Consider the following 16,463-nt stretch of genomic DNA (forward strand, 5'->3'; position numbering starts at 1 on the left):
TTTAATAAAAAAGTAAATATTAACAAAATAAAAAATATATAGAATCATAAACGTCATTTGGTCTATCTTGCTTGTTTAAAAATTAACATTATAAATATCATTTTTGTAATTTTTTACATTTTAGAGTAAAATTCTCATTTCCGCAACATGTCCGTATCAGAATTTCAGTACATTGTTTGAAAATTTTGATATTTAAACATTAAAAAAACAATAAAAACTTAATAAAATATAAACACTTTTAGTAAATAAACACAAAAACATAAACAAAAACATAAAAAGTAAAAGCAATAAAATTAATAAAGAAAAGGAATGTGTCCAACACTAATTTTCTCATCCTCCGCAACAATTTTCAATCATTGTTTAAATCCACAAGGAACTTAAATTTTCAAGGCGTTTTCAACATTACGGAAGACATTGGCCATGACACTCAAGATGGCTACCATGTAAGCAGTTCTTCTCATACGTTTCTGGATAAAAGTTAAAAGATTGCTCATCAACTTGTCTGCACGACTTTTTCATTGTCATTACCGATATATCGATATAAGTTTTGAGCTTACAGTTTGAAGTTACAGTCTGTATTTTTGATTATAACATAGTATATTAAGGTCTAAATGGACACTGTATTTGAAAATTTATCTAGCCCTCATGGTGCCTTTACAGTTAGCATAAAAGTTTAAAGTCACTCATCCTCCGCAACTGAATTCTCACTTACCGCTACATTTCAATACCTGTTGCAGTGATGAGATGCACTGTTTCGGTAATGAGAATTTGATTAGGAAGCATAATACAGATGCCTTTTTACTTCCTGATTGTCATAAAATGAGCGTTACCCTGAACATTTTCTCCAGTAGACCATTCTAACTTAGCTATTGCAAAACACCAGTAGAGGTCACTAATGTTCCGTCTTATCTGGCCTGAAACTAAATCTAATTCCGTACACAGAATTAGATGTTAGACCACATAACTAGAGAGCTTTTTTCCATCTTTGATATATATTTTTTGTAATATGCGATGTGTATTTGTTTACAGGCAGGTAGATATTGAGAAAAGAAAGACAGCAGCAAAAGCAAGGCTGTCAAAGTTTAGAGAGAACATTTACAGCAAGAATTACAACATTTAGAAAAACACACACACACTCAACGACACAGACAGTTGTTCCAGTTGGAATTACTTTCACATGATATTATTTGTGTACAGTCCATTCTAAGGAATTGAACAAAAACTGAAATGGATATCATAATTTTATATTTGCCATTTCCAATGGGAAAATAAAGACAACACGTGATCTGACCAAAAAGTACCATGACGAAAAGAAAAAGCAATGGAGGAAAAAAAGTCACACAGATATTACAGAACTGACATATGCCGGACATATGAGCAAAACACAAAAAAACCATGTAAATGACTAAAAATTAAAAGTTTGGTCTTAGTAGGCATACAATGCTGGATGGTGCATAAAGATAGACAAGATTTCAGAGTTTCTGAGAGGTCTTTCTTTGACATTTGTTGAATGGTTTCCAATAGTTAAATGAGTTGTTTTATTAATGAAGGTGCTGTAGTCTATATGAAAGATTCTTTTGATATACAAATGTTTGCATTGTAAATTGTCTTAAATAATATGAAATGTTCTTGAAAATAAAAATTCTTTTCATAATGTAGCATTGTGTGTAAGTGTAAGCTAATAAGTCTTCCTAAACCCTTGCTTAAATGAACTGCTTAACTTTGATTAAAAAATGTGCATTTTTATCATATATTACATGTCATATCACATTGCGGTAATGATACAATAAAATGGACAAATGTTCTGAAAATAATATTTATAGTATAGTAAGTTTAGACCTTAATTTTAAATTTGTTGTTAAATGCATTTTGAAAGTTTTCATACTGAATGTCCTCTGAATCAGGATTTTGTGAGAATGACCTTGAGTAAGTGGGAGTGGAAGAAAGAGAAAGAATGAGAGAAAAAGTAAAGTTTAGGGGAAATATATATACATTTCGGATCAATTTTATGAGGTTATTTGAGTATTGACCTATATATTAGAGATCGTGCAACGAAAGCGCAACGTGCATGAGGGAGAGACAGAGGGGGCGCACATGAAAGCGCTCGGGGAGAGAGAGAGAGAGAGAGAGACCGCTATTTAGTTACAGTTAAAGAAATTTAGAACAGCCAGGGAGTTATGTTTTTGTCACAATATAGCTGTCCATCAACATAAAGTTTGTTGACGGGGACGACTGCTTTTTTCCCTTCTTTTATGAGTTCTTTCCTCGTTTTCTGCATCTGTCAAGGATTTCATGGGGGGATGGGTTGTTAATTCCCAAGTCTGTTCCTCTAAGTTCCCTTCCTTTGCTCATGATGAGCTCTTTATATTTATAATGTTCGACCTTAGCCTAACATTTTGATTGCGGATTTAATTTTTTTGTGTAAAACTTTTGCCACAAAATTCACTCCATAAAATACCCACTATAAAAACTTGCGTCTTAGAAAAAACAAGTGCGATTAATCACAGAATTTTGGCATGTTTAATTGGATTGCATTTTTTAATCGATTAACACCACTAGAAATTGTATAAATGTGTAAATATTTAGGTGTTTACCATGATGATAACAAATCACACAAGAAAAAGTGTTTAACGAAAGTATAACAAACAAACAAATACGAGTCTTCTGCAGTCGTCTTAAGAATGTCCAACTTGAATGAACATTTGAGAGATATCACACATTGATTACAAAATTGTGATGCACAAGCAAAAACAATTTTAGCAAAAGTTAATATGAACTCAATTCTTTGGTCCACATCAATGCTAATGCCGTATTCACAGAGAGGCTTACTGTTGAGGTTTGGGTTTCATGTATTTGTTAGTCTGTGTCAACTGTGCTGAGAAACTTTAGTTTTCTATAGATATTTTTTTCAGATTTTGTAGTGTTATTTTTTTTTAAAAAGAGACTTATATCAAAGTGCATTATCTTCCTCAGTCTGCTATGTTGTCTTTCTTTCTTTCTTTCTTGTTTTCTGTCACTCACTCACACATTCTCTTGTTCTGTCAGCAGATTATCTGGTTGTATGATCACAGAGAAAGGCTGTTGTTCTCTGGCTTCAGCTCTAATTTCAAACCCCTCCCACCTGAAAGAGCTGGATCTGACCTACAACCACCCAGGAGAGTCAGGAGTGAAGCTGCTTTCTGCCAGACTGGAGGATCCACACTGCAAACTGGAGAAACTCGGGTAGGTCTGAACTGATAATTATGTTATCAACTTATTGTAAGATAAATATTGTTGTACATGTTGTACATTTTTGTCACTCTCGATATTGCCTGTTGTGCTCTTTCCTGTGTGTGCACTGTGCCTCACAGGAAAGCAAAGTGTTGAGAAAGTTAGGGGTTAATGCTGTGAAACACATTGCATTGTGGGACCTGTAGTAAATCTAGTTGTAGTCACCAGGTACACATGGTGGAGCAGCATATAACCTTCATTCTGTCATTCTGTTTTATTTTTGTTTACACAGCCACTGTTAATTGTTTATGTTCAAGCTATCTGCACTGAATGCCAAGTACTTCACTGTAATTCTGTTTTGGCTCATCTTTCTGTTGGTAAAAAGAACCAAGGTTTAGGTTTTACTCCAGAACAGGTGGAAAAGTTTAGCTGGTTCTGGTCATGGAGCCAGTGATGGAGAGCTGCCCTGAGCATCAAGTCAGGAGAAAAGTTACAAGATTAAAACTGATCCCCACTAACTTTATACACACTGAGAGTCAAGCACCCCAGCAACCAGCCCATGTCTTTATGGTAAAAATAATAAGTGACTGCAAAACCAGGATTCTTTCTGAACACTTAGGGCCCTAACCTACACCCTGTGCAAGATGGTCTTGATGCTTATTGCTTACTCCCACCAACAGTGTATTTTCATGCTCTTCACCTGTCTTATTTAAACAGCAATGGTGATTTTGAATATATCTACGCCGATTAAATAGCAATACGCCAAAGTCAGACCGCACCTGTCTCTTAAAGGGAATGGCAAATGACATGGTGATTGGTTTATTTCACGAAATATGTTTTTTACACATTTTGAACCTTTTTTGAGCAACTTTTCCTATCGTAAAGACACAGTGACACACCCTAAATCAAGCTGCATGGTGCATGGCTGACAGGTCACCTACGGATCACTAAAATAGGGCCCTTAATTCCTAAAGAGATCCCATTAATGTGATTGAGTTGGTTGGTTTGCTTTATTTAAAAATGTTGCCTTTGTTACATTTTAAACTTTTTAGTTTTTTTAATGACCAGTGGCATAAAATTATTTTTAAATCACAATAAAATAATTTTTGCACAATAATTACTTGAAAAATGTATGGTCCAATAAAAACATTTGTTGTGGCAGGAATACACTCAGGTATGAATATGAATGCAAAAAACATACTTTAGTAAAGTTTAACCCTTTTCTGCAAGCCCACAAGAAACTGTCATGTTATCTTATCTAGGAGATCATTTTCACCCAGTTTCTTTCTTATTATTGAATCATTAACACTGATCTTAACTGAGGCGAGTGAGACCTGCAGTTCTTTAAATGTTGTTCTGGGTTCTTCCTGGATGAGTTGTTCATGCCCTTTTGGAGTAATTTCTGTAGCTCATTCACTCCTGGGAACTTTAACCACTGTGCTTTGTTTTCTCCATTTGTCAATAAAAACTCTCATAAAAATAATACTACATATCGTGCATATAAAGCAGAATAAGATACGGCAAGTATTAAAACTTTATACATGCAGACAAAATATATTTAGAGAAGTAAGAGTTTATCTTCCTTAATCTTCCGTTTTTAATCTAATTTCCGCTCTCTCAAATGTTCGCTCGTTTCACACAAAGTATTTCTTTATAAATCAGTTTCTAAAAATCTCACACTGTGCTGATCTGTGTGTGTGTGTGTGTGTGTGTGTGTGTGTTTAGAGTGGAACATGGAGGGAAGATCAGAATCAAACCTGGATTAAAAAAATGTAAGCTCTCTCTCTCTCACTCACACACACACACACACACACACTATATACAAACACTACACATACACCAGTGGCGATTGCTCTAAGACTGCAAGGGAAGCTCAGCTTCCCCTAAAATGTAAAAAAATAAGTGATTAAATATATACTATTGTGTACAAGTCACTGAGTAAATATGCGCTACACCGCGCTGAACTCAGTTCAGAATCAGCTTCTTATCACTGGTAATGCCGCTGCTTTCCTCTCACTCATTCCCTCAGCGCTGCTTTAAACAGTGCACAGACTTCAATAGCGGAGCAAAGCGTGCGGCGAAACGAGACGAGTCATTGGATAAATGCTGGGCTTTGTTCCGCCCATCGGACTGGCCTTGGCCGGCCCGAACGCTCGGCTTCTGCATGATGATTGGATGATCTGTGTGAGGCGGAGTCCCTTTTTGATTGACAGCGAAATGAGCGAATCAGCGATCTTTTAGTGAAAAAATCGTGATGGGAGCATTTTCATTCTGTTCTGAGTTGAACCTGAGACTTTCCTAATCCTTATAGCGGCATTTTCTTTATTAAAAACGACTAGCGACAAATCCAGCCTCTATTTCTGGTGCTTTTCTGTAGCTGCTTGTGTTTGGAGACTGACTTCTGTTACTCTTTCTGACTTCTATCGCTCTTTTTATGTATTGTGTTATCATTAAAATAATTTAAATTAATAAAGGGATTATTCAAGAAAATTAAAACTGTCCAAAAAGGAACTAAATTTACCTGCATTTTTTCCTTTACCAACTTTAAAGATTTTGCGTAATGTTTTTTTTTTACTGATCATTTTATGTTTATTCATGTCATAGCGTCTTTTTTATGTAATTGTTCAATGTAAAGAATGGGTACCTTTTTGTTGTGTAGTGAAAACTTGAAAATAATGCCTTTTGTTTACAAAAAAAAATCTCAGGGAGAGTAGAATATACGTATAAATAAAACTACATATGTTAAGATGTAGGCCGAAATTGAGCTTCCCCTCCTTAAAAGACCAGCATCCGCCACTGACATACACACACGCTACAAACACACAATACACACCCAAACACACATACACACAGTACAAACACACTACATATACACACATACACTATATATAAACTCTACACACATTACACACCCAAATACACATACACTACATCCACACAATACACAAAAACACTACACACACTAAATATATCAGTACACACATTAAATACACTCTGTGTGTGTTGTGTTCAGACGGCTGTGATTTCACTCTGGATCTGAACACAGTGCAGTGTCGTCTCTCTCTGAGTGAGGAGAACAGGAGGGTGGAGTTTAGAGAGGAGCTGCAGTCGTATCCTGATCATCCAGAGAGATTTGATGGGTGGTCGCAGGTTCTGAGTAGAGAGAGAGTTACTGGTGTTACTGGACGCTGTTACTGGGAGGCTGAGTGGAGCGGGAGAGATGGAGTTGATGTAGCTCTGAGTTATAAAACCATCAGCAGGAAAGGAGACGGATCAGACTGTAGGTTTGGAGGGAATATAAACTCCTGGATTCTGAGCTGCACTGATAACAGATACACTGTTTATCACAATAATAACAGAACTGATCTCTCCACTCGTCCCTCCGGCTGTAGGAGAGTAGGAGTGTATGTGGACTGTCCCTCCGGCACTCTGTCCTTCTACAGAGTCTCCTCTGATACACCCTCACCCTCACACACACCCTCAAACACACACTCACACTCACACACACACTCACCCTCACACACACTCACACACTTACACACATTCTACACCACCTTCACTCAGCCCCTCTATGCAGGGTTTTGGGTTGGTTCTGAATCCTCAGTGCATCTGTGTAAAATAGAATAACCCTGTGTGTAACAGAAATTTGATGTATGTGTGTGTGTGTGTGTGTAGGAGGGAGAATGTGTGTATTAATATAATTATGTAAATCTTTTATACAGATGACTTTGTAAATTTTCCAGAATGTTTATTTTTAATTTCTGTTCCCTTTATTCACTACTGTTATCACTTATTCTGTAATTATAGTTAATTATTGTTTTATTTTATTGTAAAATAGATTCGTATTAATAAAGATAAACAAATGAGGAAATGGGAAACTGGAAAGGTGAAGAGGAGTCCGGTGATTTTTTGTGTGTTTGGTTTGTGTGGGGCAGATTAGGGTGGAAGTTGGAGTCGAGCTTGGTGATGTAATTAATTGTGTTAAAAAAGTAATAGAGCTTTACTGATTCCACATTAATCACGTGCATTAACACATTAACAGCTCTAGTTTCCTTCTGAATTAAGATCTCAGTTCATTTCTTTTCCTTTCACTTTTCTGTGAATAATAATAACAAATGATTCTCTGTTTTTGTTATTTATTCATTTATTTATTTATTCATTAGGAACTGATTATGCCTGACTTCCAAAATGATGCTTAATTGAATATTTTTATATGGGGGAAAAACCTACGCTTATGGATGTGGAGTTTAGACATCCATGTTTGGCTTTTCTCAGGGTTTGGATTTCTTCACAGCATTAAACTGCTGCTCTGTAGTTTCCATTTTTATCTCTAATTGGTTTTAGTTTCCTACAACCAATTTAAATATTTTATTAAAATGTATTTCTTTATATTTAAGGGAATATAATAAAAGGAGATTTTAAATAGTTTATTCGGGTAGCTCACATCTCAGTTTTTATCAGGGTTGTAAATTGGAATGTTATTTTGCTGAAACTCGGGTATTAAATTACCAAATACTTCCTCAACAAAGTATTATTGTATCTTTGGTGTAAGAAATAGACTGTCTTGTAATTTGGGATATGAGGTGTAAACCTAGTTATTTTTAATGAATTTATTAAGAACAGTAGGAATATTTTGTGTTTTAGGATTTAACAGAACCATTCAAATTGTGCTTATAATATAAAATATAAATTAATATAATTTATATATCTATATTATTGCATTAATTCTATGAGTTGTAGAATTGACCATATTTGTTTATTCAACCATTGATATAGATATAAATCCATTAATATAGATTTTCTCCTTTTAGCTTTAATTTTAATGACATCACAAACACAATGCATTTAATCCAGACGGTGTGTGGGGTTTGTGTTCAGATGAGGGAACAGATAATTGTGAATCTTACTGATGTTCATAAACTCTCATCTCAAAATAAAGAGACTCATCTGTTCTTTCATGATAAAAATGCAGCAGGGGGCGGTAGTTGTTTTTAAAAGCTTAATACAGAAATGAACAATTATTTACTTAATCTACTGAAAAAATAAAACAAACAACAACTACTTATAGCAAAAACCATGGAATGGTAAATCATAACTTAACTGTGGTTTATCACACAGTTTAATTTCTCTAGCCACACCCAGGCCTGATTACTGCCTACTTCTCAATCAAGAAATCCTTTAAGACCTGCCTGACAAAGGCAAGTAACTATGTAAATATTTTATACAGATGATTTTGTATTTTTTTTGTTCTCTTTATTCACTACTGTTATCACTTATTCTCTACTTATTGTTAATTATTGTTTTATTTTATTGTAAAATAGGTTCATATTAATAAAGCTAAATAAATGAAGAAAGGTGAAGACGAGTCTGATGATTTTTTGTGTTTGGTTTGTGTGGTCAGATTATGGTGGAAGTTGGAGTCGAGTTTGGTGGTGTAATTAACATTTCTGTTTTTTGGTCTTTTGCTTGTTGTAGTTTCTCATCTTGTCTTGTCCGTCCCTGAACAAAGCTGCAGTACAGTCCACTGAAGTCCTGCGTCATTCTGTAGTTCTCGTATGGCTTCAAGCGTTTTTGTCTCTGTGAGGAAAATTAATGAGCTTTTTAAAAACTGTCCTCCATCACATTCTGTAGTAAATAAATATGTTCAGAACCCTGTACGTTTTATTCTGTGTACATTTATCTCCTAAACATGACTGGGTCCTCTGAATTACGAGATTGTTTAAGAGTCGTAATGAGAAAAATTAGCATAATTTTTTTTCTCTAAAAATTAGATTAGTTAGCTAACTCCGGCCGTACGTTTTCAGCATATTTACACACAGCTGATCAAACTAATGAACAAACTGCCCTCATTGAGGAGAGCTGAGAGTGTTACAGTAGGAAATCAATAACCCAGCAGCACAGAATTACCCTAGAACCAGCTTTAAACGCTATAAATGATGTTATGTAATAACAAAAGTTTGGGAGAAGGACCACGCCCGAACTCTACGTTCTAACTCCACCCCGTATCAATCAACCGTCCTATAAATACCTCCCCTAACTAACTATCTCTCGTGATGAAAGTTCGCAACCCACCTCCTCCCCAACAACCCCTTTTTTCTACTCTTCCACTTCTCATTAAATAAAAAGGGGGGGATATAACTGCACGCTTCTTCAAGCACGCAGTTCAGAGCTCCAGCCCAAATTTCCCTGAGTTCCCTCCCCTTTTTCCTTCTTCTTTCTCTACTTCTTTAGGCGTGGTCCGCACTTAGCAAACACGTTTTACCATTTACTCTCTTTATTATGCAGTGAAATAAATTAGAGATGTTTGTTGCTTCTGGCTCGTTGTTACAATTTGTCCTTATAACAGGTTTCAGTGGGGGGAAAAAACACATTAAGCCTTTTTATGTTAAATATTTTAGACTCTATGGCTCTTAAGTTAGGTGGGTTAGCTCTGTGGTTCTGGAGTAACTCTGTCCTTCTAGTTTTCCTGCTGTATCACTCAGCTCGTCTCAGAGAGGGCAGATAGTTAATTGATTAGTTAGTTGTTAGTTGATTATTCGGATCAGCTGTGCTGTAATTAGTCTAAATTAATGACCGTAATTAAATAATAAGCACAGCGGGGAAGCTGCTCCTGAACTGAGCCACTGAGCAGCTAAAGCTCATTTTCTCTTATTATCTACCGTTTTAAAGCTCTAACACAGGCTACACTGCTCAACATCACCAGACTGAAAGTGTTTTCACCTGTTTAAATACTTCAATGATCCTCTGTGAAGAAAGAAAACGTACCTCTATATTTCCATTTTCTAAAACGAATGTTTTTTATTCAGTAAATTCACTAGCATTACTGCTACTGATGCTGGAGTTACACATAGAGCTCGTTTAAAATTATTAAAACTGCTGTTTATAAGCTTTAATAATTATCTCTGTGGTGATGAAATATAGATGTTCTGTTTTAAAGAAATTAGTACAATTTTATTCTATGAAATAAAATTTTTTAAATTATTATTTTAAAAAAATTATTTCGCTCGAATCACTGGTTCGCTGTTTCCAGACCAGCAAGATTGCAGGGCCAGAACGGAACCGGGTTTACTGGCCGAGAACCTGTGATTTTGCGGTGGAAATACAAAGAAATGTTCGGGAACCTGGCACCAGCACCGGCACCATGCCAGTGGAATAGCACCTAGTGTCTCCAATTGTGTTAGACTTTCCTACACATCACCATCCTGTGCTCTATTAGGCATCATCGTGCCAGTTGCTGCTTGAACCTGCTGATTGCTGCTTACAGCTATATTTAGTTTTAAAACTGATATTTGGATATGAAGTTTCAAATGCTTTTACAAGTGTGAAGTACCCTTCTATACAGAAATCAGGATGGTCCATTGTGATGTCAGAGAGTGATTTTACAGGGAGGAGCTGTGAATGACCTCAATTTATGGAAAGATTTCAGAATACATAAATAGTAAGACTTTAGACAAGGTGAGCAACAAACAAGATCTGCTGCAGTACGATCTCCTTTTCAAGAATCTGCAGGACATCAAGAAGGTAAATTCAAAGAAAATGTAACCATAATATTTAAATGAACTTTAGATTTTAAAAAGTGTCTACTGGAATCAGTGTCACAGTTGGTGCTCTAACAGCGGCACTGATCTTTCTATAGTAATTAGTAAGCGTTATTTGTTGGGGTAGTTTGAAGTAGGGCTGGACCCGAATATTCGGGTATTGGGATATTTGCTCGTTGAGTAGGTATTCGGTTTTTAATTTTGGTATTGGGATATTCGTTTTTTCCCCCCTTTCCAGAGCTCCACCTCGCTCTAACATCACACTTCCGTTCAGGTTAATGGCGATATAAGAGAGGCAAAATGCAGAGAAGCTCGGCTGTTTGGAAGCATTTCAAATTGAGTGTAGACAAGACAAAGGCAGTGTGCCAAATATGTGATATTTAACTAGCATATCATGGCGGCACATCAAGCTTGAGGAACTATCTAAATGCAGTTAGTATTATTTCTTGGTGGTGTAAAAAAACAAGATTATTCCTGCTAGCAAACTTATCTTAATAGCGTCTGCCATGTATTGCCATGATGAAGCTGCTTCTGTCTGACATTAAAAGTAATGTTATACATGATAAAAAAAAAAACTTGCAGGCACTTCAAAACTGATTTATATAATAAAATGTAAGGGGTAATGTGGCAACAGTAGGGGCTAAATCACTTACAAAAAGCCTAGCCTACAAGAATGATGTCTGAATGAATGTCCTCTAATCTAATATAATTTAACATGGTTTAAAAATATAAAATAATTTCTAAACAAACAAACTATTTTATATTGAGCTTATAGCCCAAGTGCAAAAACACAAAATCAGTAATAGGGCTATGCACTGCACAATCATTAAACCCAAATAGACCAAGAACAGTAACATAATTTACAATGACTTTCCTCTACTCTAATGTAATTAACAGTGTTTAACAATATAAAATACTTTCTGAACAAACTTTTTTTTGTTTGTTTTTAGGCAAATAGCAATTCACTGGGCCGGCTTGCGCAGTAGCGGCGCTCCTGGTCTGCGTATGCAGCGGAGAAGCCGTGGTGTGGGGCAGCAGAAATTCCGGGGTAAAAACTAAAAAAAAATCCGGGGTGAAAACGTCTCATTGGTCAGAGCGTGCAGTGCAGTCCGAGCACGCAGCACGACATAAGGAGATATAATGCACTCCATATATTCAGGACTGAAGTGGAATAAATGATACTGTACAGATATAATCCGTCTCTAGTAGATATTTAATGAGAAATAAGAACAGTGTGAATTTAAAAAAAAACAGACGCCTATCACAGACCATTTTCTTGAGCCCGACCCGGCCGAGGAAAGGGGTGGGAAATGTTTTTTTTTTTTTCGGGGCCGGGGGTCCGTGGAAGACTTTGTGTTGGATTAAGGGGGCAGTGAGTGAATTTTTTTCTTACTTTAATCCGTTTTTAATCCGTCTCTTAGTCTCTTACACTCTTGCCTTTAAAATATTTACCGGAGACACGACATTATGATATTATTTTAGTTTTAATTAAGTATTGTGTATTGCATTTCTCTATTTGATGTAATACTCTAAGATAATTACTTACATAGCATATTGATGTTGCAGCATCTCAAACTCTAATATGTATAAAATTAGATGCTGTTCTCTTCAAAGGATTTAAATCAGTGTCGGCTGTTACCTGGACATCCTACTGCAGTGTGGGTGGAGAGGCTTTCTCTGAAGTTTAAATGAAGTTTTTTTTTTCCATTTTCTCCCCAATTTACACATCCAATTACCCAACCCACTCATTAAGACTCCTCCCCCTATCACTAGTGATGCTCCAACACCAGGAGGGTGAAGAAGACGAGCACACGCCTCCTCCTGATGCAGCATTGCGGAGTAGCATCACAGCGCTAACGCTCGGAGGAAAGCGCAACGACTCGGTTCATCAGGACACTTGGAGAGGCTGCTTGTTCACTCTCTACTCCACTTAATCATTTGTTTAAAAAAGGTTTGAAAATAGACATAAAATGTCTATAAAAAGTTTTGGGGGACATTAAATGTTTTGATTTATATTCACAAAAATACTGATTTTAAAATGAAGGTCAGGAAAGCGTAATTAAAATTTGTATTCAGTAAATTGTTTTATTCACTATATTTTTTTAATCTATAGTTGCAGATTTAATTCACTCACACAGATAGTGCCACGATGTTTCATTCTGGAAGAACACAGTCAAGGCCAAACATTAGTGGTCCGGTCAGACACGTGAAACTTGAGTACTAACACGTGAAATTATGCATATTAACATGAGCTAATCGTTAGTAACGCCTCATCAGCAGGTTTCACGTCATTTTGGGTATAAAACATGGAGTCAGATAAGAGGGGGGTCAGAACTTATGCTGGGTGGCTGTTAGACGGTCTTTCATGTGTTAGTTCTCCTGAATATTCAGTTTGTAATAAATACTTGGTTTGCTTTCAGCTTCACTCCACCTGTCTGACTCTCTCTATCAAACGAACACGCAGGGGAGTTGTACCCCGGACGAGAGGTGGGGGTAGCCCACCTCACATTTTCTTTTCTACAACAATTTGGTGACCCCGACCTCTGAACGAGTCTGACGAAGGACAGCATCCGGCACTGATCCACTCACGGCCGAACTTAACAAACCAGGTAAGCAGAGCCTGTTTAATCAAATTCTGCATATTGGCTATTTCAAATTTGAGTGGAGCGGCGCTCTGGCTGCTGTCCGGAGGAGAGCAGGAAGCATACCAAGGTATTTTAAAAAGAGTAGAGGCTGGGCCTCCTCGGGTTTTGGAGTAGAGGCTGGGCCTCCTCAGGTAGAGGCTGGGCCTCCTTGGGTTTTAGAGTAGAGGCTGGGCCTCCTCAGGTAGAGGCTGGGCCTCCTTGGGTTTTAGAGTAGAGGCTGGGCCTCCTCGGGTAGAGGCTGGGCCTCCTCGGGTTTTAGAGTCGAGGCTGGGCCTCCTCGGGTAGAGGCTGGGCCTCCTTGGGTTTTAGAGTAGAGGCTGGGCCTCTTCGGGTAGAGGCTGGGCCTCCTCGGGTTTTAGAGTCGAGGCTGGGCCTCCTCAGGTTTTAAGGATTGGACGCTGGCGTGTCCCCCCGGCTTCTGACGAGATGTTCGGATAATGGCCAGGTGTAAGCCTACCTCGAGATTGATCCGCTCGTGAATTGGTTCAGAAAATAACAAAAACAAATAAAAAACAAATTAAATAAAATATCATAAAAAGTACACACATGAGGTTCAGAAAATAACAAAAACAAATAAAAAACAAATAAAATAAAATATAATAACAAGTCAATAAATTAATAAATAAAAATATATAATAATAATAATAATAATATAAGCAGATACTGTTGCTGCTCTAGACATTTGGTATTATTAGTAGGCGCTGTAACTATTATGAACTTCTACTAGTTGTATAAATAATAGTTCTGGTATGATACGGTGGTTGTAAGGATTTGTTCTTAATGCAGATGTAAATGATGACAATTCTAGCATTGGATAACAGGTGTGCCTTGCCAGGCAGGGGGCTGTATTCCCATAGATTAATGATTTGTTATTAATACAGATAGAAATAATTGACAAAAGATCTGGTTAATATATTGGGCGTTTCATGTTGAAAGTTGCGGGCTTTAAGAAGCGTGACTGGGACCATATGGAAAACCTTCATTAGTGCGTGAGTGTTAGTTTAAAATAAATGAGTAGCTTAAAAGTGTGAACGGGGGTCCTTAGGTATATTCGAAGGCGGACCGGGAGCGGTATCTAGCGGGTGGGCGGCGACCCACTGCTTGTGTGCATGGCTTATTCGTGTCTTGTCTGGGATAAAAGAAAACAAATGACAAGGGATATACATAGCAGTATAAACTATAAGTTTGAGGGAAGTGAGTCTGTGGCCAATAAGTGTGAGAGAGTATGCGTGTGTATGTGTGCTTATTCCAGGGACTGAGTGTGTCTGACTTTGTGATTGTGTATGTGCGACTGACAGAGAGAAAAAGAAAAGGGTCTACGAGTGTCTGTTACAGGGATTAAAAGTGTACCTGTGAGTGTGAACGTGTGCGTGTCCAGTTTTCCTGAGAGAGAAACAGAAAATGTGTATCTTGTGTGGCGGAGAGAACGAATGTGTGTGTGAGCAGTGACTGAGAAAGTGTATGGCAGCGAATTAGACAGTGTGTGTAAGACAGAAGTGTGTGCGTATGTGTTGGAGTGTGTGTGAAACTGTGTATGAGCGGAGCTCCTGTGAGCGGTGTGATTGGTTGAGTGTACGAAGTCGTGAGTGACAAGAAAATAGGAATGGATGAGTCCCACTGCAGGGGAGGAGTCCAAGGTGAAGTAGGTGGAGTTGGTTCGGCCTATTGGTTTTAGACTGAGAGGTTGGTTATTTGTGAATTAACACTTGTGAGATATCATAGAAAATAGAACATCAGTTCAGTAGGGAGATAGAGTCATACACAGTGAAAATGGGGGACAGAGGTGAACAGGGGGACAAGGCTTTGTATGGGTAGATAGATATATATATATAAGAAAATATAAGGATAAAAAACCTAACTATACAAGGTAAAGATCTATCTGTAAACGGAGCGGTGCAGTAGATGTTACTAATGGTCATAAATAATTAAACAATTAACAGAGTAAAGTGCGATGACATCGATTACGAAAGTGACTGATGTGACATAGAACTATAACATGAGATAATATAATATAATATGCATACGTTATCAGACAGTTCTAAAATGAAAATGTGAAAATGTGAATACCCAATCATGAGTACAGTGTACTTTAATGTAAGCAAGGTTGGGGAAGTGTTAATATTAATAATTAAGTTGTTGAATAATGGTGTGTGACTGGATAGATAATTGGAGAATTTAGAGAATTTAATAAAGGGATTATGGGGTTGGTTAGCAAAACAAATAAAAAATAAAAAAAGAAAAGGGGGAGTCAGAATTGAGGAAAATAATTAGCTTAATTTTGGGTATTGGACTTTATCTTGGGGGCCCTAACCTAACAGGGACATATGTCTAACTCTATATTCTATAAGCAAATCTAATAATGGAAATAATGAAGGTGTGTGGCTGTGTCGGAATCGTCTCCTATTGCAGAAATACTAAGCAATTTGGATTGGCCATTTTTACAATGCTTTGTCGAAACTCAGCAGTACATTTTTTCCCCCATATAGTTCACTATTGATTACATTATATTTTAATAATATTGTACAGAAGATGTATGCTAGAAATTCCAAAATATACTATGTCATGCAGTACTGCTGTGTCAGATGTCCTCAGAGCAGGACAAATAAACATGGTTTATTATTTGATTGTTAAATAATCAGTTCAATAAATAGAAAAATGCTACATAGTGAATAGTGAATGAATTAATAAGTGAGCCATTCCAAACACAGCTTTTTCTATCAGGTGATTTAGTCAATTATCTTACTATTCGTTTCTTATTCAGACTGATCTCAGTTCAGTCCTAGCTGAATGAGACTTATATAAGTATGATCTCATGGATATCAGTCTATGCTGATATTTTGATCCTCTTAAGAGCAAGAGTAGATTTCAGAAAACAGTGAGGAAAGACCTTAGTTTTATTATTATTATTATTTTTTAAAGGAAACGCAGTGTTGCATCTATTTCAGGCTACAGGGAATTGGGTATCTTTCTGATAAGGGGACATAATCAAATATATTAAAAAATTGAGCTTTCTATTTTGCTTTCAATACGCTGTACTTTCTGCAATGAAGAACTTGCTTTACTTTCTTTC

General features: G+C 36.8%; 2 protein-coding genes across 5 annotated transcripts in view; one reads left to right on the forward strand and one right to left on the reverse strand.

The window, feature by feature from the left end:
- Positions 1–7,320, forward strand: part of LOC125801100 (NACHT, LRR and PYD domains-containing protein 12-like) — a 318,379-nt gene extending 311,059 nt beyond the window's left edge. The window contains exons 11-13 of one of the 2 annotated variants that reach the window (XM_049477012.1): positions 3,049–3,222; positions 4,936–4,982; positions 6,224–7,320. In XM_049477012.1, coding sequence (XP_049332969.1) covers positions 3,049–3,222; positions 4,936–4,982; positions 6,224–6,837 — 835 coding nt within the window. In that variant the 3' untranslated portion in view covers positions 6,838–7,320. The remainder of the gene's footprint in view (positions 1–3,048; positions 3,223–4,935; positions 4,983–6,223) is intronic. The other variant, XM_049477011.1, reaches the window with a different exon arrangement.
- Positions 1–16,463, reverse strand: part of LOC125801430 (zinc finger protein 239-like) — a 269,977-nt gene that overhangs the window by 72,609 nt on the left and 180,905 nt on the right. The gene's annotated exons all lie outside the window — the stretch shown is intronic.

The sequence above is a fragment of the Astyanax mexicanus genome, chromosome 4 (genome assembly GCF_023375975.1).
Source record: "Astyanax mexicanus isolate ESR-SI-001 chromosome 4, AstMex3_surface, whole genome shotgun sequence".
Classification (NCBI taxonomy): Eukaryota; Metazoa; Chordata; class Actinopteri; order Characiformes; family Acestrorhamphidae; genus Astyanax; species Astyanax mexicanus.